This window comes from Pleurodeles waltl, chromosome 12, assembly GCF_031143425.1.
Source record: "Pleurodeles waltl isolate 20211129_DDA chromosome 12, aPleWal1.hap1.20221129, whole genome shotgun sequence".
Classification (NCBI taxonomy): Eukaryota; Metazoa; Chordata; class Amphibia; order Caudata; family Salamandridae; genus Pleurodeles; species Pleurodeles waltl.
Genome location: NC_090451.1, coordinates 283,659,989 through 283,686,681, shown reverse-complemented (window position 1 = coordinate 283,686,681; position 26,693 = coordinate 283,659,989). Strand labels below are relative to the sequence as shown.

Genomic DNA, 26,693 nt, shown 5'->3' with positions numbered 1-26,693 from the left:
GCAGGGCCCTGGTCCGAATGGAATGCCGCTACTGCATATGTACCGACAAAGACTCGCAAATCTTTAATAACAGTCCGAGCGTCAGCCGAGTGTTGCGGCCACACCCACACAAATCTGGAGCAAGAATCCACAGCGACTAGTATATATTTGTATGCACTATCCGGTGTTAGTGGGCCGCAATGATCCAAGTACACACATTGTAATGGTCTGTTTGATATTAAGAGGGGTGTCTGCGGCGGGCACTTAACTGTTGAAACTTTAATTTGTTGACAGATGTCGCAACAAAGCACATACTGCTTAGTCTTTTTATAGAGACCAGGCCACCAATAATGGGCCTGCAGTAGAGAAATTGTAGCTGCCACGCCAGCATGTGCAGATGCCACCCCCTCATGCGCTGCTTTAATTGTGGCCTTACATCTTTATTGGGGATGTCGCGTACGCCTATGCCTGGAATTTTAACTTCAGCGTTCAGCATACTTCCCATGAAGTATTGGTACTTATTAGGAAATCCTTTAGGATAAAACGTGCCATCAACCGTAGCTTTTATGGCAGCCATAATGTCTGTGTCTGGTTTGGAACTCGAACGAGTCACTGCAGCTACAGTGGCAACTGCCACTGCCGACTTTGCGTCTTCTTCAGCCAAGGTATTTCCAGCAACGTGTATTCCAACGTGCTGGTGCCTAAGTGTATGCACAACATGGACCTTGGGTAGCGTCCCTTTCAGGTCTGCTACCTTCCCCCACAGTAGTCTGTGTTTTATGGTGTTGCCTTTCGAATCTCTGAACCCATTCAGGCGCCAGTAATACAGGTATTCATTAAAGGACTGGACGCAATAATACGAATCACAAACAATCAGCGTGAACTGTGTCGGATCTGTATGTTCTAGTGCCATTAGTAGAGCTTTTAGCTCAGCCAGTTGTGCTGTAGAATCTCCTAAGGTCTGTTTATAGGTATGTTGGGGACAGAACTTCCCACCCTCCATATAGCCACTCACAACCGCACATGCAGCAGAATATTGGTGTTTCGTTCCAGTCACTGGTTGCGCAGGGCCATCGGTGTACATGACTACCTGATATTGATCAATAGGCAGCGTGTGATCGGGAACTAGATATTCAACTTCATATTGTAGAAATTCCTGAGTTTGTAACTTTGGGTCAAAAATTTAGTCTACATCAGTAGCTGTTAAAGACGTAGCCCATTGTATCCATCGTGGTTGGAGTGCTTTTGCGTTCGGACGCTAGCTTTTGTGGCCGGAATAGGAGAAACGACTATAATGCGTTTTCCCTGGGCAAGAAGTCTCTCTTTAATAACAGCCATCTGTACAGCAGTGAGAATTTCCTCTGTGGGAGCAAATCGTTGTTCAGCAGCGGAATACAAGTGTGACTTGTATGCAATCGGGACTGTCTCACCTTCATTAAATGTGACACAAGTAAACCCAATGGCCCCAGCCATCACCCTGATGACCAAATGCGTCTTATTGTCCCATGTGTGTAGATGTTTTGCTGCTAGCATATCTGCTTGTAACTCCCGAAGAGTATGTGTATGTTCAATTGCTCAGAATTTGCTTGAAAAATCAGGACGTATTAATTCATATAAAGGTTTTATGCGCGTAGCATAATCAGGAATGTATGTTCTGCCAAAATTCAGAAAGCCCAACTATGATTGTGGTTTTTTAATCGGATTTGGTGATTGCAATTGTGCACACTTTTCTAAAAATTGTGGCGCTAGGCTCTTTCCTTCATTTGACAGCTCATATCCCAGGAACAGGACGCTGAGGAAGGCAATTTTTGATTTTTTTAAATTAAATTTGTAGCCGATTTCAGCAAACCCCACAACAATGCGGACTCCCCGTCTTAAATGTTGTAGCAACTCGTCATCCGTGAGATATATATCATCCACATATGACAACGCTTCAGGGTCTAACTTGTGTAAAATAGCAGTCACACGAGCTGCAAACAGTCCTGGGCTGTTCTTATACCCCTGAGGCAAACAACAGAATTTTTCTGGGAGCCTAGTGCGCTGTAGCTTGTTAAATCTCTGCTTTCAGGTGCTATATTCTGGCAGAAGGAACCATTCGAGCTATCCAAAGTCGTTTTATATTTTTTCTGCACAGTGTTGCTCATTAGTGCAGTGCTATGCAAATTTTGTATAGCATATGTACGTGTATGTCCGTTCAAATGTCTGTAGTCTAAGACTATCCTATATGAATGGTCCAGTTTAGCTACAGGGAATAAGGGATTATTCATCGGCGAGACACAGGGTTCGATCACCCCCTGGTATTCTAATTGTGTAAGTATTTCTCTCACCGGTGCCCTTGCTTCATGTTTTATGGGATACTGCGGTTGTGGCTGAGGTTCACCTTTTAATGGGAATTGCATGGTATGGAGAATCCCTGTCCCACCCTACGTGATTTCTATATAACGCAGGTGCCTGTGCGAGAGCCCATTCTATAGAGTAGGACTCAGCGAGTTCCTCTGGAACAAGTGGCGAGAAGGAAGGTTTAATAACCTCCTCCCCAGCTGGGCAGTTGCGGATAAAATCAGGCGGCCAATCTTGTTCGGCCAACAAAATGTCATATATTTTAACCACACGATCCCAAAAGATCGCGTGTATGGTGCATTCAATGTCTCCTTGCAGTTGTAGAGTTACTCTATACACCCTATCGGGTTCGGAGACACTCATGTCTGCTGTTTCTACTTGTATGAAGTCATCAGTTGCTTTCACCTCCAGATGCTCTAGAAGATTCCGGCAAACTATTGTGACTTCTGCCGCGCTGTCTAGGAGCGCTAGAGCCCAGTTCCTGTTCTTCAAGAGAACCCTCTTCCAGAGTGGCATGTCTAACTGAGACTGCTGCCACTTTTTTCTTTTTAAACTGTTGTTTTTGTTGCACCGGTTCCTCTTCCTTCTTGACAGAAACCTCCGAAGAGCGTTGTGATTCCTGTCTCGGTTTCACGTACTCTGTCCTCTGCTCTGATCGCCCACCTCTCTCATTTCTCTTTTCCGATGAGTCCTGGAAGGAACGAGATTGGCGTGTATCAGTATATTGATATCTATCTGGCGTTTTTATATTCTCTCTATTTCTGAGATTATACCTATTCTGCGGGGTCTCTGTACGTGGAGATTCTCCCCTTTTTGAGCTGTTTGTTGTTTTTTCTCCCAGCGCTTCTTATTACCCTCAGGTTGCTGTTTTGTATTGTCTTTATTAATCTTTCCCTGAAATTGAGGTTTTTGTGGTCTAGCCCCCAGGCTATCTTGACCGATACTGGAATATGTTTCCGCTATTATTTTAGGCAGTTCCTGCTCCTGATCTTGTTGCGGAACGTCACGAATACGCATGCGCGCACTGCAAGTGCAACTGCTTCCCCTTTAAGATTACTTAGGATAATTGAAGAAACCGTGGCAAAATTGCCCATCAGTTGCATTCCTAAATATAAGGCCGGGGCAGCCGGCATTCATCTTGAATTTGTTGACGCACTTACGGTAGGTTGGCTAGTGTCGGTGTACTGTGTGCCGTTGTATAGAGCGCGACAAACACTGTGCCCCATGTATTACAGTGTTCAACTGTAGGAACCATCCCAAAGGGCAAGCACATAGTTAATATTCTATGTTTATCCTGAGGTCCTGTATGGGGAAATACCGCCTCCAGCGTATTCATTTTTTGTGGCAGCCAAAACGGAGTCTCCTCTCGTTTTGCTGGGACTTTACCCATAATAGAGTGTACAGTCACAGGATTTATACCTGGTGTTACTACATGTGGTTGTGCTGGAGCAGCACGCGCTGAGACTACTGGATTTTGAGCCGCAAGATCGTTCACAGTGCGGGGGACTAAGTATGACCCACGGTGAAGGACCCTTGTCACTCTAAATCTGGGTTTTGCTCCGGCTAACAAGCAGTGCCTCATCTCTCCCAAGGGGAAGAGACAATTGGGCAGCCGAGCGCATGACATCTCTAGTACTTCCCAGGGAAGTCCTGGTCACTCTGGTCTCAACCTGTTCTCTCATACACAGTATGGTCTCATATAGAAATGACAAAGGCAGTTTAAGTTTTAAAGATTGATTTAATAAAACAACTGCATTTTAGATAGCAAAGCGTGAGCTGCAATAACCAGAACTACACAACACAGTAGGATTGAAATAGTAACGATGAGAGGGAAGCACAAGAGTAAGGCTATCATAGTGCCACTAGATTATGTTCTCTCTAAGTTATATTCTGAGCACAGCATGTGAAGCTCTAAGCCTGCCTTTCAGGTTCCCCCAGGAGGACATCAACCCTCATACCTGAGCAAAGGCCTGTAATCTGCATCAGCATCTGCAGCGGGGCAGTCAGCATCTAGTTGTAGGTTCCTGGTCGGAATCTCCCTCTGGCGTGTATTAGGACTAGAAAGTGTTTTTATAACTAACACGCAGATGTTCTAAGAAAATGTCCCTACTTAAAGATGTGTATTTTCTACGAACACTAGAGACTAACCTTCTACCACGTGTACCGGCAATGTACCAGTCTGTAGCCTTGACTGAAGCACAGGGTGATCAAGAATGCATTGTTTGAGAACACTGTGCTAAACTAAGCTAAACAGTGTGATAGGAGGAAATAAAAACAAGACCGTAAAACTGGTTATTGTAAAATAACAGTGCGAGGCTGAATAAAATGTATCTAGGACAAAGTGCACAGTGGCCTAGTATGTTACACTAACGTGCATGAAGCCATATTAAAAATGGCTACACTACAGCACTCCTTTTAAATGTTCTAGGAGCCTCTTTTTTTTATATATTGGCATCCTGCTTTGTGGACATACAGGGCCCAATTTAGGAGTGACTGACTGTTATATTAAAATAGAATTTTGTACATGGCAAAGGTACTTTTCCTTGCCATGTGTCAGTGCAGAGCCTTCAAATTGCAGGCCAGCCAGAGCATAGTGTTTATGCTGTCAGTCGTACATTTTTGTCAAATACCTGTGTGGTATAAATACACGGTGCAGCCCACATATGACGTTTAACTCTCATGATATTGATGCATTTTCTGCATCATCTATTGTGGCATTACAGAAAAGATAAACAGACCAATTGGATTAAAACCAGTTTTGTCATTACCATTTTAGGGTCAAAGCACACACACTGTGGACCTGAATAGCAGTGTCACAATGCACAGTGTCCAAATGCCAGGAAAATTTGAATCTAGAAAGAAATGGGACACCCAGGCAGAAAAGGTGAATTTTCCACACCTTATTCAAGGAATTGCCTTTGCTTGGATTGGTGTAAATCTGTTGAGTAGTTTTCAAGAAATAAGGATTTAAATGTGTGCCAGTTTGGGCATGTGGAGGTTAAAATTTAGAGATCTCTGGACCATTAATCTGCAGTTCCTCCATGAATTCCCGAATCCACTGAGGATTCGCAAATCCAGTTAAAAAATAAAGGCGAACCATTGGGCTCTGAAGCTGCTGCTATTTTACAGTGGATCCGCAACTCCACAGCAATTTTTTTTATTTTTTTTAAAAAGCATGGACTTCTGCACTTGAAATTAAAAAGCCCTTGGGCCGGCCAGGGAGAGATGGTGAGCTACATTTATAGGAGAGAGCAGCACGCGCCCCGTCAGCCTCTCTGAGGCTTCGGGGACCCCATCCCTTGGGGTTGAGTTAGCCAGGTCCGTAAAGGCTCGGAAAAGGGGCAGAGCGCCCCTTCCACTTTATTTATAACATAGGCACTGGAGTATGGGGTCCCCAGTGCCCCAGGAGGCTCAGGGATGGGAGCCACGTGCCCGTCCCATTTATTTGTGACAGGCCCAGGTGATGAGGTCCCCAAGACACCAAAGAGGGTCAGAGTTGGGGGCCAAGCACCCCCGTACCCTTCTTAAAAATTAAAGACCCATGGAAGGGGGACCCAAATTTGCTCGGGGGGGGGCTGCATTCCCATTCATTCTCCTTTATTATTCACTGTTCCTTCAAGGAGCTCCACCTAATCCTAAGGGCTATTTACATTTTGCTTGTTTTCCAGTGATGACATTAACAGTGGCACCGCCAAATTTTCTTTATGTTGTGGGAGGCTGCAAGGAGTTCTGCAGCCCCCCAGCATCATTAGAAAAGAAACATTAAGTATCTTGGGTCATTGAAACCATGATCCTAGGAGAACTTAGTATATTGTTTTAAAATACTTACCAGGCTGGAGCTTTTACTCCACAGCTGAGTGCAACATCCTCTTGGGGCTAGTTCTGTGGCTGCATTTCATGTGCTTTAAAGATATTTAAAAACAAAATTCAAGGCCCTCTTGTGGTTATTTTATGATTGCATTTCTTGGGCTGAAACTCTTTAAAAGAAAGGCTCAGAAACATCTTTGGTTTATTGTTGTTTTTTGAAACGTGAACCTGAATTTTTACTTTCACATTTTTCACGCAAAAAATGTAATAATAAAAACTGTCAAAAGAAAGAGACACAAACATGTTTTAGTAAAACTTCATGAAACATTTGTATTAGTTATTATTAATAAACACTGCCTTGTATGAAATGCTGAAATATACATTTAATTAAAATTATTGGTGATTTTTGGAAAAAGGCGATATAGCTGCTTTATATATTGATAGGATCACCCCTTCATAAAGGCAGTTCTTCACTTTTTATATTTTGGTGTTGGAGAAGTCAGCACATTGCGTAGGGTTGGCTGCTAAGATGCGACCTGACGGCAGGAGTTGGATGGCCACAGGGAGTTGGCTGCAGGGCCTGGCCACAGGTAAGGTCCTGCTGCCAATCCCCCGATGAGCATGCCAAAGGCAGTGCACAGCAGGGGTTGGCTGCCCAAGGGTGGTTGGATGCATGGCCTGTCCGGAGAGTAGGCTCTGCAGCCAACCCTTTCATTCACGGCTGGCTTTAGGTATGGTAATAAAATATTACTTTGCTTTTTTTTTTTAAACCTAGAAATTCACTGAAAAAAACAAAGGTTACAGTGACGTTATAGTTAGTTGAAAGTGTCAGTTAAAACATACTCTTTAAAACATACAAAACCACTGAAATTCACCATTTAAAGTTATATCAAGTCACTATAATTCATGCCCTAAGGTAACTATAACTTGTGCCCTCGCCATACGCTGCTAATTACCCCAAATATTGGATCATTCGTGACATCCTCTGTGGCATCATTGATAACATCACAGCAAAAAAAATTAAAAAAAAAAAAATATATATATATATATATATATATATTAATTCACTGAAAAAAACAAAAGGTTAAAGTAATGTTATAGTAAGGTGAATTTGTCAGTGACAACATGAATGTTTTGGAGAAAGAAAAAAAAATCACCAGTTATAGTTAGCAGCACTAACTGTAACTTGCGCTCCTGCCATGCGCTGCTTATGACCTTACATACGACATCACTCATGACGTGCTATGACATCATTTATGATATCACTCATGACATCTCTAATGACATTATTGATGGCATCACTGATGACATCATCCAATTAATGTTAGTTTGCTTCATAGTTTACATAGTGGTGAGTAACTGCAATATTACATTTCTATATAATGTTGTACAGCTTGGGTTCAGCTAATAGGGTCGGGATGTTTCTGGCAGCCAATCAGAGCGCTCTCTCACAAGAGAGACTGAATACCTCGTGATCGAGACAGCGAAAGGGAAATAAAGCTCTCTGGGCCAATCAAAAAGCTCTATTTTTTAATAGGTGCTCTCGCAAGAGTCTTCGAGACTCTCACAAGCCCACCAGCCAAAATATACAAATTTTTTTTACCCTTAATTTCTCAAACTACTGAACTGATTTACACCAAATAACAAAAATCACAATCTGCGGACCAAGATCTAGCTTCCTGGCAGAATTTGGTGTAATTCCGTTCAGCAGTTTTTGCTGAACCCCTGCCCAAAGAAGTCTATGGAAATGCATGGAGATTTTACTTTTACACACACACCACACTAATGCAACTTCAAAAAGTTAATGGTAACATCACCTCTCAGAGTATCGAATGTGACAGCAGTAATAAGTAAGATGCATATACCAACATGAAAATTGAAGGAGCTACAACGAATGGGTCTTACTAAAGAACCCAGATTTTTAGGTCAGTGTTATGAGCGGACCTCAACCCATCAGTCTTATGAGTGAGTGACCTTCTATACCTGGTGTCAAGCAGAGTCTGTTCATCTCTTACATTATAATACTGTTCTGGGTTCTAGTAGTCTAGTCTGGGAAGGGGCACAGTGTTCGGCCATCCGAGCTTTCAGTGAACATTATGGTGGCCTGTCTGAAGTGGAATCCTTTGTTGCAAGCCTAGGGGACAGGGCCTTCATTCAGTGCAACCTGTAATGTATGAGCGCTTATCCTTAAGAGCTCCCACGACTCCTTTTTTATGTCCGATCTAAGCCAAGACCTATTGATTTTACAAAAATAATATAATTAATGGGGCTTCTGCCACCTCTCACATACAAGACCACTGAAATGTGACCAGTGGTCTGTTATTGTGTCATTCACATTTTTCTTCCACCCACTACAGCTTACAGCATGGGGCTATAGGTCACCCTTACAGTCCACTGCCTAGCTTCAATTTCAGTGACTGTATTTCGCTCCTTCACAAATAGCACATCTGCAAACAGTGTAGTTCCCTTCAGTGCCTGTTTTTGCTTTTACTTTATAATTACTTAAGTTTTGGATTTATGTTGAGGGCCTGGTGCCAGTGCTGCTGTAAATTCCTTCTGGAACAGCCTTTGTTTATCTGACCGCTGAAATTTCACAGTATACTAGACTGTGTCCATTTGAAACTGTTCTATATTAAGTTATCCTCTTCTTACTATGCAGGAAAAGAAGCGTGAACATCTCTCTATTCAAATATAATACATGAACTAAAAACTTGAATATGATAGGATGTGGTTTCATAAGCAGACCGTTCTGCAGAACGTTTGTACTGGGCCCAGTTTCACCAAAAGTTCTTTAATAAACTTTGCACAGGAAGAAAACAGGGCTTTATCTTTTGATTTGCGGCACAGTTGTAACACGTTTATTTAAATACAGGTCAGGGCAGGGATACCCTGACCAGGTGGTGGGATATTCTGACCCCACATGGGACCGACAACATATATTAATATAATTGCCACGGCTTTGCAGAAAATCTGTGAATCTTCTGCAACATAAAAAAAAAAAAAAAGCATTTACTCCAGCTCTTGAAATTAAATACCCTCCAGGCGGGCCAGGGCCCAGTGGGACGGTGCATTCAATTGATATAGGAGGGTTCTGTACAACCCCCCTTTCCTAAGCCTCTGTGAGGCTTTGGGGACACTATCCCCCGCGATCAAGTTAGCTATTGTCAGAATGGCCTGTAAATAGAGGGCGGGCACCTCAGTTTGTGAGTCTTAGAGGAAAAAAAAAAGAGAAACTTACAGGTGGTTCAGTATCTGAAAATGGAATTACACGTATCTTCGTGCAGCAATAAAATAGAATATTTAGGATACTTTTGAAGCTGGTGAGCTAACTCATTAAGACCAGGTAGACAGCTCGTTACAGTGTAATCAATCATTGATACCTTTGTGTACTGCTGTGATAGCTCAGTAGGTTGATTCTTGGTAAACTATCCCAATTTGCAATGCAACCTTTCCTTCTTTATTTCTATTTCTTTCTTTTTCTTTATTTCTATCCTGCCTTCTTTCTTTCCTTTCTTGCCTTATTTTTTGCAGTCTTTCTTTCCTTCCTTGCCTTATTTCTTGTGTTCTTTCTTCCCTTTCTTCTTTCCTTCCTTTCTTCTTTCTTGCTTTCTTTTTTCTTTCTCGCCTTTTTTCCTTCCTTTTTCTTTTTCCTCCTTTTTTTCTTTCCTTCTGTCTTGCTTTCTTTCTTGCCTTTTGGCTTTCTGTCTTTCTGTCTCTCCTTCTTGCAATCTCACCTTCTTGCAATATTTTCTTCTTTCTTGCCCTCTTTCCTTCTTTCTTACTTTCTTCTTTCAATCTTTATTTCCTTCTGTCTTGCTTTTGCTACAAGATTAGAAGGCTGTCAGCCAATACCGATTGGCTTTCTTAGGTCTGTATTAGCCAAGACCTTTTGATTTTACTGAAATTATGTGTATAATATACTTACTTATAGGGGTTTTCATCTAGGCTTTGTCCATTATTCTGTGGTTGTGTCATGCAGGTTTTTCTTCCACCCACTGCATCATGCAATAAGGGGCAGTTTGTCAGCGTACTTTAAACATTGTCTGACATTATTACGAGTTACTGCATGCTGCCCTTCCTCATGGAGCACATGCACATACAAAGTAGTTCCCTTCATTGCCAAGGAATACTATGATAATGAGTGCTTTTTGATACCAGAAAACATTTTTTGCCATTAGCCAATATTTTCTTAGATTGAGGAGGGCCTGGCAGCTATCTGAAAAATAAAGTTTTGCGAAAAACATGACAAAACAAATAAAATTTTCTAAAACGCAGGTGATCAGCGCCAGACGAGTTGACTTTGCATTGCTTGTTTTCCTTGGGTCTGAAACTCTTCAATATTTAATGGAGGCATGTTTAAAATATCTGGCTGCGGAGACATTTATTTTGGTTATCATACATGTGTGAGATTGTTGAATGAGGTGGGTTTCCTGTAGGGGTGTTTTTTCAAGGTGTTTCAGGGTTGTATAGTTCTCTACATTGCCCAACCACCTCCTCCAGGCTATTCTTTGTAAGGAATAGTTCTGCAGAGGGTTGGAATGGCCTCAATTACATGAAATTATTACTAAAATTTGTATTTCTATCCTTTGGGTGGTTTGGTCACATATCCCGTTTAACGATATTGATGTCTAAAGTCTTAGAATTACTGGTGTTTCTAAAATCACTTATTTGGGGTGATGAGAGCTGATATTTTACCTGCTGGCCCCCTCCCTCATTACCATCTTCTTCGCTGACTCCCACACCCACCAGTCTTTCTTGCCCTTCCAATTATGACCTTTGTTTCCGTTGTTCAATCCACCCTCAATCTTCTTTATAGTTGTACATTTGGGTACCAGAATCATCAAAGATTAAATGTGGATGCTTCTGTGATTGGAAGAACGCATAGGGGATTGAAGTTGGAAATAGCAGGTGCGAAGTATTTCAGAAGGCGTGAGGTCAACAAGATGTTGAAATTCCTCGGAGTCAGGCCATGAGGAGAATGATTTCCTTATTAGTTGGCTGTGAGCAATCATCAGAGCAGAGTTGGATAGAGTCGGAAAATAGGGATTGGCCCAAGTGATAAGCTTATACCGATCAAAGCAAGGAACACTGCAAGGGTTTCATTTTGTAAATTATTTTTCGTATAACTTTAATATTTACATGTTGAAAAATGAGTTTCTGAATATATTTCATCCAGTGTTTTCCTTCATCTCAATATTATTTACCCACTTTCATATATAACCTGGCATTTGGGTCAAGGTTCCCATCCTCCTTTAGACCTTTAGTATTACGCACGACCGAGCCATAGCATCACCCTAGGTTTTCTTGCTTTTCTGGAGTTTGACTGTGCATCCATTTTTATCTTTCTTCCTCTAAAAGTCTTAATTAACCATAGTCTAAATTTAGATTAAAGGGGTGCCTTGATTAACACTGGTTTTTTTTATATCTCTTCAAGCGGAGGCTCTCAGGATCATATAAAAGAGTATGCAGACATTGAAACCTTCCGGCAGGCGACAAGTGCCTCATCCGTAATGCTGGCTCGTGCTGCCATGTGGAACCCTTCAATCTTCAGAAAAGAGGGAGCTCTGCCCCTGGCGGAAGTCATGCAGGAGTACATTAAATACGTAAGTCTTGAAATATATACATTCGCACTTTAAATATTTGATGATAAAGATAGACGAGATAAACTTGAGGCCTTGAGAACTCAATTGAAAACCTGGTAGCAAAACACAAAAAGAAGGGATCTAGCGAAGTATGGCGCAAATGTGCAGGTATGCAGCGCACACGTTACACTGCTTGAGTCTGATAAGACAGAATATGCTGTGCTCCGCACTAGACAACGATATTTCAGTGAGGAAACAAAGCTGATAAATTGCTTGCATCAAATTGTGGGGGCCGAGGGAATCAAGCATAGCTCTGGGTCTCTAATTAGGGAGGACTGTGGCATAGGAAAAGCATTTAGGGACTACTGTGACAGAGTATGCAAAGCTGAATTGAGACCCCTGGAGAAGATACAAAGCTCATTTGGAAGGCACAAAAGTGCAAAAGATATCAGACTCACAAGAAGGTGCCTTGGAGTCCCCTATTAAACAGGATGAAGTGGTTCCCAGCATAGTCTGTCTCAAGTTTAATACATCTCGGGGCTCAGACGGACATATGCAGTGCTTTTTTATAAGACATTTTGCCTCAGCCTTGCTTTTTTGAATTCTTCACCGCATCTGGCTCCAATATAACCTTTATGCTTGAAGCATCCATTGAGGTTATACCCAAGCCAGTCCCAAAAGTATGTTTTTAACGTATACAAAGACATCATAGCAATTGTTATGGCCAGTGGGAAAATGTCAACATCACTGACTCTTCAAAGAGACACAAAGCAAGGATGTCCCCTCTCCCCTTTGCTGTTTGCATTGCACATGGAATCAGTGTCAGAGAGGATACGAAAGAATCAAGGTCGGACTGGCCATACTGGGCATTGGGTGCTTTCCCAAGGGGCGGCTCCTCTGCCATGGCGGAGGAGCGTCGACCCCCGCTAGCAGCAGAAGATACAAAACTTTTATAGAAAAACATAATAAACTCTCATGGGGGCACCAGGCACTGGCCAAGAGGGGGATCATGCTGAAAGCAGTTTGTTTTTAGTGAAAAAAACAGAGAGGCGGTCAGACACTCTGTAACAGGTCTGCAGTAACATTTTTGCCACTTATATCCTAGCTGGGAATTCTGTCAAAGGGTACGGTCTCCAAATAATTCTCAAAGTTCCTCCCCACCCCTATCTCTGATATGGAATCGCACTGTGTATACTTTTGGAAGACCAGGCTGCCAGTGTTGTATTTGATTGCATTTTAAAAGGGAATATTGAACTTACCTGCAAGCAGTGTTTGAATTGTTAATTATTTTTAGAGCTGGCAATTATATAGAATAATCGTGAAAAAAAGCTTTTTTATTCTTTGGTGGCAGTGATTATGTTTTCCACACGGTGGGGCTCGGCATTAAAACGTTTGAAGGCCAGTGCCTTATGTGCACAACTGATCAGGGAAAACACAAGGACGGAAAAGAAGGGACTGGAATTGGGGCATTCTTGGAGAAAGAGTGGAATGAGATACACCCCAGGATACATAACACATCCAAATGTGCAACAGTGAGGGAAGTAATGGTATAAGTTTCCATATATTGGTAGCACAGCACACTTCTTCTAAATTACATGAGTAGGACTCAAATGGATCAGAGCTTTGCTCGTGAGAACGTTAGGGAACTGGCATGTTGCTACAGTTACTATATAACATTGTCCAAAACCTGGGCATTATTGGTAGGGGATCGTGGATGCCATGGATAGGATCATTAATACAGAAACCCAGTACCCAGATTTCCCACCTGTATGTTGTCAGGGATGTCAAATAGAGAGACACAACCCCTATGTTTCCAAAGGAGCAAACAGATGATGTGTGTGCTTTGCACCGTGAAGCAGGCCATCACCACACTGTGGGCTGAGGCTAGACAACTAGAGCATAAAAAATAGCTGCATAGACTGGGGGGTTTCTTGGGCATGGAGATCATTTCAGTTACATCAAATGCGTACACAGACTAAACTGTTCATTGATGTTACAGCAGGCATGGAAAGAAACAGTCTTGTTGGGCCTACCACCCATCCCCTGCAGTTGGCATTAATTCTCCTCGATCTATATTGTGCTTGTGATGTTAGTAATTCATGATCCCTCCCACATAGTTTACAGACTCATTTTTCAGTCCTTTTACTGTTTCGAATGATTAAGCTCCTATTATTTATTATCTGGATATGAAATTGCCTTTACTTGCTTAGTTTTTCTTTTTGTGATTTTCCAGGCAGTTAGATATGAAAACCATTACACCAACACAAAGTATTGTTTGTGCCAAATGTTAAGAGAACATCTGGAGTCACCACAGGGAAAGCAGCTGCATTCAGCCCAGACTCAACGTGCAATCTGGTAAGACGGCCTTAGACAGTTGCTAATGCACCTTAGCAGAACTACATAAAACTTCAAACAAATTAGGTTCTGTATAGGTAGCACTTATGTTATAGATACCATTCGTTAGTTCATTTACTTAATTGTAGCTACTGTTTTTTCAGTCTGCGCCTTGCCTGATGTTGAAGGAGCAAACCTAGAGTGTCAGAGGCTCCAAATGAAGTGTAACAATGCTCCATGTTACCAGAGTCCTCAAGCTTAACTAATCCTAGGCATTAATGTGGTGATTTGTATACACTCTATCTTGGAACCTTGCAGTGTCGTTTTAGGGTTGTCTGAAGTCTCCATTCTGACCATCTTCAGTTATCCAGTTTTATGTTATGAATTATTCTTTTCAGAGGTGCGGTGTCCGTGGCCTCACACAAAAGGAGACAGTGGCACTTTGGTACAATGCCGTGCTCCTCAGGATCAAACAACGAAATGATTGCCACATATTCTGTGGCTCAGTGATGGTCGGAACATAATTTAGGTGTCAAAAGGATGCAAATGATGCCACTCCGTCTACTCCTTGAGACAGCTCTGGCAGCCTTAGGTCACTCAGGCAAGCATCCAAGAGCACTGGCTGACCTTGCACTGTGCTCCATCTTTACACCACCATGTCACCTTCCATTTACTAGAATGTCCTTTGGGACTATGACCAGCAAAGTAAAGTGGATGCAGTGGGAGGATAGTGGGGGTGCAAAGATGTGTGATCGCACACTCTCCACGCCCAAATGAGTGTAGAACTCCTCCCCCTCCCCACCCAATGCTTGCAGGAAGCTAACAGTGGACTTAAAGTCCCTTCATGAGGGAAGGCTCTGAAGCATAATGTAAGCAGAGAAAAACACTGCACCTCTTCACTGATATTGGGCAGTAACTATGATGTTTGCAAAAACACTATAACAGACTGGGGTGCACCTCTACAGTCGGCGACATGTAGCCCTGATGACTTTGTTAAAATGTGAAAACAATGTTGTAATTTTAAATTATCATATTCATTTTGGAATATCTCTATCTCCCGTGAGCATGTTTCGATTTTTCTTCCTTAAATGTATGCAATTACATTGATTTTATCCTACTTAGCCCTGATCACGATCGGTAATCTGGTTTTGGGGTGAAACTGAGTGAAAATTGAGGGTATTCGTTCCAGTGAATAATTGGTTGTTGTGTGATAGGGGGGATGCAGTGGTTTGTCTTGAGCTACTTATACTACGACTCCATGACTTAAACTTCATATTATACTGAGCCCAAGCTCATCACATGCTGCCCATGATCACTAGAATGCCACTAGATTGTTGGAAGGCAGAGGTCAAACACGTGGGTTGGCATGGCAGACTGACTGCTGATCCCCCTCTCTGGCATGACACATACGTTAAGCATGATGCCAGCCTCAAAGGTTTCAGGGCATGGGACCTCGGGCATTTCTACACTTGGCAATGTATGTGCCAATAGTTGCATGGCATCCTTCGACCTACTAGTGATTGACATTGCCCTTCTGTAAGGAAATGCCTACTTGGCATGGTTACCCCCTGACTTTTTGCCTTTGCTGATGCCAAGTTATGATTTGAAAGTGTGCTGAGACCTGCTAACCAGGCCCCAGCACCATTGTTCTTTCCCTAAAACTGTACCTTTGTTTTCACAATTGGCACACCCTGGCATCCAGGTAAGTCCCTTGTAACTGGTACCCCTGGTACCAAGGGCCCTGATGCCAGAGAAGGTCTCTAAGGGCTGCTGCATGTCTTATGCCACCCTGGGGACCCCTCACTCAGCACAGACACACACTGCTTACCACCTTGTGTGTGCTGGTGGGGAGAAAATGACTAAGTCGACATGGCACTCCCCTCAGGGTGCCATGCCAACCTCACACTGCCCATGGCATAGATAAGTCACCCCTCTAGCAGGCCTTACAGCCCTAAGGCAGGGTGCACTATACCATAGGTGAGGGCATAGGTGCATGAGCACTATGCCCCTACAGTGTCTAAGCAAAACCTTAGACATTGTAAGTGCAGGGTAGCCATAAGAGTATATGGTCTGGGAGTCTGTCATACACAAACTCCACAGCACCATAATGGCTACACTGAAAACTGGGAAGTTTGGTATCAAACTTCTCAGCACAATAAATGCACACTGATGCCAGTGTACATTTTATTGTGAAATACACCCCAGAGGGCATCTTAGGGATGCCCCCTGAAAACATACCCGACTTCCAGTGTGGGCTGACTAGTTTTGACAGCCTGCCACACACCAGACATGTTGCTGGCCACATGGGGAAGAGTGCCTTTGTCACTCTGTGGCTAGTAACAAAGCCTGTACTGGGTGGAGGTGCTTCTCACCTCCCCCTGCAGGAACTGTAACACCTGGCGGTGAGCCTCAAAGGCTCACCCCCTTTGTTACAGCGCCACAGGGCATTCCAGCTAGTGGAGATGCCCGCCCCCTCTGGCCACGGCCCCACTTTTGGCCGCAAGGCCAGAGGAGATAATGAGAAAAACAAGGAGGAGTCACTGGCCCGTCAGGACAACCCCTAAGGTGTCCTGAGCTGAGGTGACTCTGACTTTTAGAAATCCTCCGTCTTGCAGATGGAGGATTCCCCCAATAGGATTAGGGATGTGCCCCCTCCCCTCAGGGAGGAGGCACAAAGAGGGTGTAGCCACCCTCAGGGCTAGTAGCCATTGGCTACTAACCCCCCAGACCTAAACACACCCCTAAATTGAGTATTTAGGGGCCCCCAGAACCTAGGAAAACAGATTCCTGCAACCTAAGACGAAGAAGGACTGCTGACCTGAAGCCCGGCAGATAAGACGGAGACACCAACTGCTTTGGCCCCAGCTCTACCGGCCTGTCTCCCCACTTCAAGAGAAACTGCAACAGCGACGCGCTCCCCAGGGTCCAGCGACCTCTGAAGCCTCAGAGGACTACCCTGCATCTAAAAGGACCAAGAATTCCCTCTGCAGGCATCGCTGGGGGGGCTCACGGGGGTCAACTCTGGCTACTCACAGGGTCGCAGTCGCCGGGGAGTCCTCCCTATAGTGGCATACACTCGATATTCACGCCAATGAGTTGCAGATATTGCCAGAGTTTCACTCCCTAGAGGCCAAGGTTACTATGGCACAACTCAGACAGAAAGTAATATCACAAATCTTTAGGTCTCAAACACTCTCGCCCATTTTCAGCAGCTCCGAGATGCATGAGGCAAGGATCTTGGTGTGTTAAATGACAACAACTGGGCTGAGGCCCTAATGGCCCCCAGGCTCCTGGAAATTTCAGCTAGACTCTGTTTCATACAGTTCAAATACCTACAGCGCATATACTATAACCCTGCTAAGTTGTGGCCGATGGCCACAGCTCCATCAGCCTCATGCTCACGTTGCAACACAACAGAAGGCACTTTCCGACATGCTGTATGGGAATTCTGAGTCATAGCCTCCTTTTGGGTCACAGCACATGCACTCATGGAGAGAGTATTTGGGTGTGATGTTTCGCTGGAAGCCTTAGCGGCACTGCTGGAAATTATGGATGGCTGAGAGGTTAGCCAGAGTACACATCTACTTGTCGGACTTGAATACTGAAATGCCTAATGGGTCGTAGCAAAGCATTGGTGACCCACAGAACTCCAAACTCCAGGCAAATGAAAGAGTGGCATGGACAGAAGTGCACTGGTGTAGAAACGGGTCTACAAGACCAGAGGACGTCTAATGAATTAACAGAGACATGGTCCCCATGGACTCGGTAAAGCAAATCCTGAGGCACCTGGTCTGGGGCAAGGGGCCCCAGAGGAAGCGGCCTGATATAATGTTGACAATTGACCAATCCCTGGGCTGGGGTTGGTGGATGGTTTAACAGTTCTGAACAAGGTGCGTGTGTGTGATTAGATGTGATTAAGGTATCATATGGTTACACCTATTGTTTGTACACTCTGGTAATATACTATTATATGGTTTAAAATGCTAAGAAAATGCTTTATAACAAAAAAATGTGAGAGTATTTGGTCCTGTGTTTTACGTCAGGCAAATCCTGCTGCAAATTGAGGGTTTTTTTGTTCCGAGGAATTGCAGCAGGCAAAATCCGACGCAAATCAGAGGGGCAAATAGCATAGTGCTGTTTGCACTCTTCGGAATTCGTTGCAGTTCCTCCCCCAGTAGTTTGCTCACCTTGAGCTAACGTTGATTAGCAGGTACGCAATTTGCTCAGATTTTGTCTGGGTGGCCTGGGTCTTTCATAATGTTATCAAGGTCAAAGGTTTATATCCACACTTATGCTTCTACCTTTTGGATCAAAGGCTCCTTTTCACTCCTTTATTGCTGTGCCTCATGGTCACTGTTATTTCGTTAGTTCGTTGCCTCAGGCTCTTATTTTACTTCTATTCTGCTTGGGGAACTTTGACACTTCATTAGTCATCTGGCTCGGTCTCCTTATACCCTCCTTGTTTATGACTGGTCACGCAGTACATGCAATTGGAAAATTGAGAAATACCTCTCTTGTTCTCCAGAATCTGTCTAACTGAATGTTCACGGCATGTGTGGCTGTAGATACCCATGCTTTTCAAAATCCTGCCATCTAGTGTTAGGCTCGGATGTGTGCAAGTTGTTTTTCGGCAGAGAAAGTCTTTCGAGTCACAAGGTAGTGTGACTCCTCTTCTTGCTGGTATTTCGCATGGTCATTGACTTCACTATTTGTGTTATTCCGCCTTTGGGCTCAAAATTGTGCTTTTCTGCTTCGGTTCAACACCGTTGTGCTGCACTTTCTTGGTTCAAACCTGCTTTCCATAGGTGGTATTCTCAGTTGCTGTCCTCTCTTTCTTCTGCTGGATTTGGCGTCATCTGCTTCGTTAAGGCTACTTACATCGATTGTGGCTCTGCTTAGGCCTTCCCCCTCTGGGATTTTGCTTCCAGCCTCAGGTGTTCCCTCAAGCTATGTCCTCTTAGTGATGGATTGGAGGCCTTTTCGAATCTGTCCTTGGTTTCATACAAAGTACCCTTGCACCAACCTCTGCCAGGTCTGTAATCTGTGGCTCTTCCACGAACACAACGTGGGCAGCTGAGAGGCTTGCTGCTCCTTCAGATTCGAAGAAGACTCTTTGCGACCAGAAGTTTGACGTCTCGAAATGTCTCGAAGAAGCACTGATGATACACGAAATATGTACGGACCAAAGGACTTCCAGGAAGAAAAACACGCACAGGTGGCTACTGCAGATGAAGGGACCTTCTGTTGGGGCGACCGCTCTGGCTCTGAAACCAAAATGCAACATCTGCCTCCAGCTCAGCCAGCCATGAGTACTGTGCCTCCATCACCTCGATCCCAGCAAACCACCACTAAGAGTCAACTGCCCATCCAGAGAGAACTTAAAAGCATTGCTGGACCACCACTGCCTTTGGGCCATGGTCTGCACAGACCATCCTCTACGGACATGCCCATCCCCAGCTCGGCATCAAAGAAAACATTAAAGCCACATGCTTTGGGGCCGATCACACCCGCCTCAGACTTGAGTAAAGCTTCGGAGCCGAAATCTTCAGCATTGAAACACCAGCCACTGTTGCCACCGAAACCAGCCTCTCTAGAACCAAGATCTTCGGAGCTAAAACCCTCAGCGTCAGCCGCCGACAACTTTGACACTGAAAAACGGTCTATGGATCGCAGTCCTGCTTCAGAGACTGCAAGAAGAGATTGATTCTCAGCAAAAGCATATCATTATCGATCCTGACAGAAGCCGAAAAATCACTAGACCGCTCCCACCACATACACAGAGCAGAGCTGCATGATCTTCCAAAAGGCAGCTGTCTTTTGAAGAAGTTTTGGATGTTCCAACTCCACCCAAATAGAGGAAGAAGATGGTCAAGACCACAAGTCTGTAAACATTATCTCACCACCTGTACCGGCTCCACACAGTACACCCTCACCACCTGCTTCACCAGCTGCCCCTGCATCATATTCCCCTGAAGGGTCAATTCATTCTTTGGGGGCGGAGATGATGGGGACGCTTTCGATATCCCATGGGACACGTATTAACTGACCCACCAGCTGATGCAGACCCTGATCTCTACCCTGCAAAACCATCTCCCCCAGATGATGCTGCTACTTACCATGACTTAATTGGTGGGGCTGCCACCTTCCATAAGGTGCAATTACGTCCAGAGTCCCTGGACGACAACTTCTTATTCAACACAGTCTCCTCCTCACAGCATCCAGCACAATATTTTAAGGTTATGCTCCATCACACCTCTGACATATTTAATGACATTGTATGATCTAGGGCAGTGGCTCCCAACCTTTTGACTTCTGTAGACCGTGTAGACCCCCACTTTATCATTACTAGAACCCAGGGACCCCCACTGTATCATTACTAAAATCTGGGGGCCCACCACTGAGTCATCGGTGAAAGCTGGGGTCCTAATCTGTTAATATTATTTAATTATCTAACCAGTCGCGGACCCCTAGAGGAGGCTTCACAGACCCCCAGGGGACCCTGGACCACAGGGTGGGAACCACTGATCTAGGGTGATAACTCCAAGAGTAGAAGTATAAGGTGTCCCCCAATAACCCCATATATATTAAAGGTCAACCTCCACAAGACTCTTTAGTAGTGGCAACTGCACGTAAAAGAGCAAATTCCCAAACATCTGGTGAAGTCCTTTCAAGGATGGGGAGAGCAGAAAGATTGATGCAGCTGGACGGAGGGTGGCCGCACAACTCCATCTGCCTCTTCTCCAGATGTGATAGTGCACACAGGGACGAGATGGAGGAACTCCTCCAATATTTCTCAGAAAGAAGTAGCCTTTCAAATAGCCTCTGAGGGTAAGTTAAGATCTAACACTAATATACATTGTGCCCTTGACGCTGCGGCTACTGCAGCAAGAGGAATAAACTCTAGTATGTTACTCTGCAGAAATTCCTGGGTTCACATCTTAGGGTTTAAACCAGACATACAGCAAAATCTCCTGGCCCTTCTATTCGATGGGGAAACAACTATTTGGTCCTCAATTAGGTACTCGCCTAGAGAAGATAAAAAAAGACCAAGGCCATGGGAGCACTGTAGACATCTTGCTGCGGCTCCTGTCGCCAGCCATCCTGCCATGGAGGGTCCAAGACTACCTCCCCTGAAACCTTCACCTCATACTAGCAGCCACAAACCCAAACCACGTCGCCTAGATGATACTACCAAAACTTGTGTTGGGGGTAGCAGCTCAAAAGTCAGAGGCAAGAGCAGATTTACCAAAGCATCCACCAGAACCCCCAAACGCTGACGTACCACTCATTCCCCCGATCACACAATACCTGTTGAGAGTCAACTACAAGGGTTCTTTCTTGCCTGGCGGAGCATCACCTCCGACCAGTGGGTGTTGGATATTATCCAACATGGTTATTGTCTCGAGGTCCCTTCCCCACCTCATAATATTCAACATTGCAAACACAAACTTTCCCCACATCAGCAGTTGATCAGGGAAGATGTACAATCACTCCTCACAAAAAAAGGAGTTATAAAACCCATCTCACTCCACCAATAGGTCACAGAAGTCAATTCATTACACTTCCTTTTTCCCAAGTAGGACGGGTCCCTGAGGCCAATCTTGGAACTCAGATCCCTAAACGAGTACTTTTTCTCAGGGAACTTTCACATGCCAGTCACTAGTCTCTTTGACCCATTATTAAAACTAGGCAACTTAATGGCTGCACTCAACCTCAAGGACGCTTACTTCCATATTCCTATTCATCCCGCACATCAACGGTATCTGAGGTTTGTAATAAATGGTCAGCATGTCGAGGTCAAAGTGTTACCTTTGGGGTCACTGCTGTGCCCAGAGTCTTCACCAAATGCCTTGTAGTAGTTGCTGCTCACCTGCGCAGACAAAGCATACATGCCTTTCCATTACTGGACGAATGGCTCATCAAAAGCCAACTGGTCAGAAGTGTTACCAGCACACTTATGTCAGCATAAACCTACTGCATGAACTAGATTTTACCATCAGCACCTTAAAATCCCTACCTCTTCAGATCCGACCTTACCTAGGAGCAGTTCTCAACTCGCAACTATGAATAGCTTACCCGAATACTGCCAGGATGTAATCTTTTCAAGCACTCATTCCCCAATTCCAACCAAGTCAACAGTTGATAGTGAGGACAGTCACCCGTCTTCTTGGTATAATGGCTTCATGTATAGCCATAGTACCTCATGCCAGGTTAAATATGCATCTGTTGCAGGAGTACTTACCGCACCAATGGACTCAAGCGGAGTTCAGTTGGAAGATCTAGTGTTGCTCAACCAACAAGCTTGTCACTCTCCGCAGTGGTGGAACACCAGCAGACCCAGTTCTGCAGAGACCATATCAATGGACGCCTCTCTTATGGGTTGATGACCGCATTTGCAAGATATAACTGTCCAGGGCCACTAGACACTGTCGGCAACACTTCCACATAAATCACCTGGAGTTACTAGCTGTTCGCCCAGCATTGAAAGCCTTCTTTCCTCACCTCATGGGACAAGGTAGTCCTCATCAAGGAGGACAATATGACAGCCATGTAATATCCCCAAACGCAAGTAGGCTCAAGTCCCCACAGCTTTCACATTTAGCCCAACCCATTTGGAGATGGGCTCTCCGATACAGCATTCCCCTGTTAGCAGATAGCTACCGGTAGTGGACAACCACTTTGCAGAACTCCTCAGCAGGAGGCGCCAACAAGTCCACGAGTGGGGAACTTAACCCGCAAGTCATCCTCCTGTATTTCTGGCATTGGGGGCAACTGCACATAAACCTCTTCAACACAGCAGAAAAGCCAAATGCCCAAACTTCACCTCCAGGTTTCCACACCCACATTCCAAGGGAAATGCACTATTGATGAGTTGGTCAGAGCTATTTGCTTACACTTTCCACCTCTCCCGCTGCTTCCGTTTGCGGTTTGCAGACTTGGGCAGACATCTCTCATGCTGGTGGCTCCCACAAGGGTACAACAATCATGGTTCACCACAAAGCACTGCCGAACAGACAGAATCTTCTCATGTAAAACCATGGAGAAATCAGACACTCGGACCCCAGATCCCTCAATCTTGAGATCTGGCTCCTGAATTCCTAGAGTTTGATTACCACAGTCTCTCATAAGAATGTATGGACATTGTCAAAGAAGCGCGCAGGCCTACTACTTTTACTCTGCAAAATGTAAAAGATTTGTTCATTATCGTCATTCTGAACACATTGATCCCTTGGCAGCCAAGGTTCAAGAGTTTGGGCCAGATGTATCGGCCCATTTTGCATTCACAAACGGTGCAAAACCGTAAATTTGACCATTTGCGAATGCAAGATAGCCTTTCCAGATGTGTGAAAGACATAGGGTTCTTCAAACACGGCAGAGACCAGGAGGGGACTACCTGTCCCAAGTGCCCCTTGAGGATGGAGGCGGCGGAGCCATGAATCGAGCGCTTCAAACACGCTAGAGCATCCCGCAGTGTGGGTCGCGCCCAGGCGTTGCCCGAGCCAGGGGCGGGCCCGTCCACGCCTGTCTGAGCCGTGTGAGGCTGGGCTGGGCCATCCCCCTTGGTTTTAAGGTAGGATTGCTGGGGGGCTCCTGTTTGACATTTAGTGGGTGTGAGGTGTCATTCCTCTGGGATAGGGAAGCGTAAGGCGAAAGGAAGCCCTGTGGTGGGCGTAGTGCAACCCAAACTACTGAAGCTGCACCAATCATCATATGCCTTCCCAAATTGTGTATCTAACGAAATTGATACCCTGATAGAGGAGGTAGAATCTATATTGAACAAAAAAGAGAAGCTCCCACCAAAAGGATTGAAAACTGGTACTCTTATTCCTTTTTTGACCATAAATCCCCCTTCCAGAGGAAATGTCTCTTCAAATGAAGACCTTTTGCTCGTCCGTGTATTCCAACCTGAGGGTTTAAATACAGAACCTATGGGATGGGCGTGGCACACTCGATTCCAGGCGATCTCTTGACAGATACTGTGACTGTACATAACATCCCATGTTCAAATCGCTTCCTGCCATTGGACTTGCAGGCCCAACCGTGTGAGCAAGGGGCCTACACTCGAACTCTCGATCCCCAGAACATCTACCTCCTATGGTTTCTTCTCAGGAGGAGGTGGTCTCTCTCATACTGGGCCTACAAGAAGATGTGAGGGAACTAAAGCAAGTGCTAACAGCAGTACTAAACACCTTGTGCTCAACTAGCCCAACTGGGGCCACTGAACTTGCACAAAAAAAAGAACCTCTGACTATTAAAAACCCTTGCCTCTCTGCAACCAGGATTCAGTGTAAATGCACCTACCCTTAGAGCCTCCTCTCGGCCAGTATATGACACAAGTGTCTCCCTGGACATGTCCCTTGGCCCACTGAGTCCTAAGGACCAATTTCAAGTTTTACCCAGGCAACAATCGCATGTAAAAATGATGTGGGACTCTAAGGTTACTCAAACATCTTCTATCCATCCTGGTGAGAACCATTCACTTTATATATGTAACGTACCCCTACTACACCCAAAGTCACACGAAGATAACTCATCCCTGATAAATAAGGTTGTACATTGGTTAAGACATACTAGACAATGTGGCTCTATTATTTATTCGGACATAATCTCAGCCAAACGTTTTATTGACAAGTCAGACCAATGGGACTATATTAAGCTAACGCTAGCCACTCCAAGCCTGGTAACAGGACTGCTATCCTATGCAAAATGGGTCAAGTATTTGTCTTCGTAGCACTTGTCCTGAGAATAATGTTATGCGGAACCCCACACCCTTATGCGCAAATACTAGCTCTTACACGGTGGGAGGTGGCTCATCCGCAAAGCCCCATAATCAAAGATATGAGTCTATGGAAGGGCGCATATCAGATGAGTTACAAACTAAGAAATCCACTTGTATGGAAAGGAGATCCAGTCCATGTGTTCTGGGTCCAACAGGTGCCGTTCTAGATACAGATTGACTGTCATTTCTTAAGGAGAGAAACTCATCTATTTCTAAAATCAATACAATTGTAGCCAGAGTTGTGAATTTAGACCATTCCTTCCAGAAGCGTTTGGCCATGTCACCAAAAGATATTAGACTTAAATCACAACTTGTACAGAGTCCCCCCTTAAAGAGCTTTAGGGCCCACCAGATATCAACATCAAAACTTTTAACATGGAATGTGGCGGGAATTAGCATCAAAACAGATGATGTTGATTGGGGGATGTATATAGATGGATTTAGTATGTGCCTGTTCCAAGAACTTGGGCTATAGAAAATATATATAGGCAGGGGGTTTTGCTCTTTTTGGAAGGTATCTTGGGGGTCTCCTGCTGGTAGAGCAGTTGGAGGGATTATTACTTAGATAAGAATATCCGAGGTGGGGAAAGTCAAAGAAGTGCATGTGGAGTTGCCTGATATATTGCCTTTGTCTATTCAGACAAAGTAAGGGTTACCGCTACTTTGTGTCAATGTTTACAATGAACCAGATCATCCAAACAAAATTTCCTAAACCATCCAGATTTTGAATGCCCTTGTCCTGGATTATTGCATGACTCATTATATCATCATAGCTGGTGACTTTAATGTTTGCTTGGAACCTAATTCTGCATTATCAGAAATCACACAGCTAGAGGATGTGATATGGAATATCCCTCCGTATAGATCCCACCGAAAGCAGTCAAAATCCAATGTCAGGGCCCTGCAGGTCATAGATCTTTTATTAACCCATGGCCTTCGCCCAGGGAATAGTCGATTCCCATCGGATGTCCCTGCTAAACCTACGTATTTTAGAGGGTCCTAAAGCAGCACTCTCGATCTTGTACTTATTGATGTAAGACTATGGCATATTATCAGAGATATCAAGGTGGGGGATCAGTATAATAGTGATCATGCCCCCATTTTGGTAATATACAACAGACAGCTCTTTAACAAAAAAGATGTGCAGTTATCTCACAACGTTTCCTCTTCTCTAGAGGTATCCTCTAATAAGCGTACCTTGAAATGGGGTTCATTTAGAAACTCAAATATACTATGGGAAAAATACTACAACTTTTTAAATTCATCCATTACCCCATAGTTCCTCTTTAAGCTCCCCGAATGAAGTAATGGACTTGCACAAGGTTTTTTCCTTGCTATGAAAGAGCTATTTGTTAGATGTTGTGGTGCGAATAAACGTATGGGAGCAAATCCGCATAATGAATGGTTTGGTAAGATATGTAAGCGTGCTAAAAGTAACCTCTTAACAGCAATAAAACTAAAAGTTAGAACCAAGATAAGTTATGCTAGGCGTGAATACACATCTGCAGTTAAGATTAGTAAACAACAATGAGAAGAAACATCTTTGCAGGAGCTATTGAAGGCGGCAAGGGACAAAGATGTCTACTGTTTTTGGACCCTCGTCGCCAGAAAGGGGCATAGCGAAAATTCTAGACCAGATTGCCACATCTCCCCTGACCAATGATTAATACATTTTTCTGAGTTGTATAGCTGTGAGTCTGCCTCTTTCCATGATCCTGAAAATGTACCAAGTGAAGAGCTGCCATCTACATCTAGCTTCACCCCCTTTTCTCTCAAGGAAATTGTAATTGCCATTAAAGCTCAAAAATCTGGTAAAGCCCCTGGGTTGGATGGCATACCCGTGTATATGTTTATATCTGATATTGTCTACT

The 26,693-nt window shown here is 44.3% G+C and overlaps 1 protein-coding gene across 3 annotated transcripts in view; it reads left to right on the top strand.

Moving 5' to 3' along the window:
* Window positions 1–26,693, top strand: part of DUS2 (dihydrouridine synthase 2) — a 403,339-nt gene that overhangs the window by 315,377 nt on the left and 61,269 nt on the right. For all 3 annotated transcript variants that reach the window (XM_069216243.1, XM_069216241.1, XM_069216242.1), the window contains 2 exons: window positions 11,561–11,729; window positions 13,942–14,063. In XM_069216243.1, coding sequence (XP_069072344.1) covers window positions 11,561–11,729; window positions 13,942–14,063 — 291 coding nt within the window. The remainder of the gene's footprint in view (window positions 1–11,560; window positions 11,730–13,941; window positions 14,064–26,693) is intronic.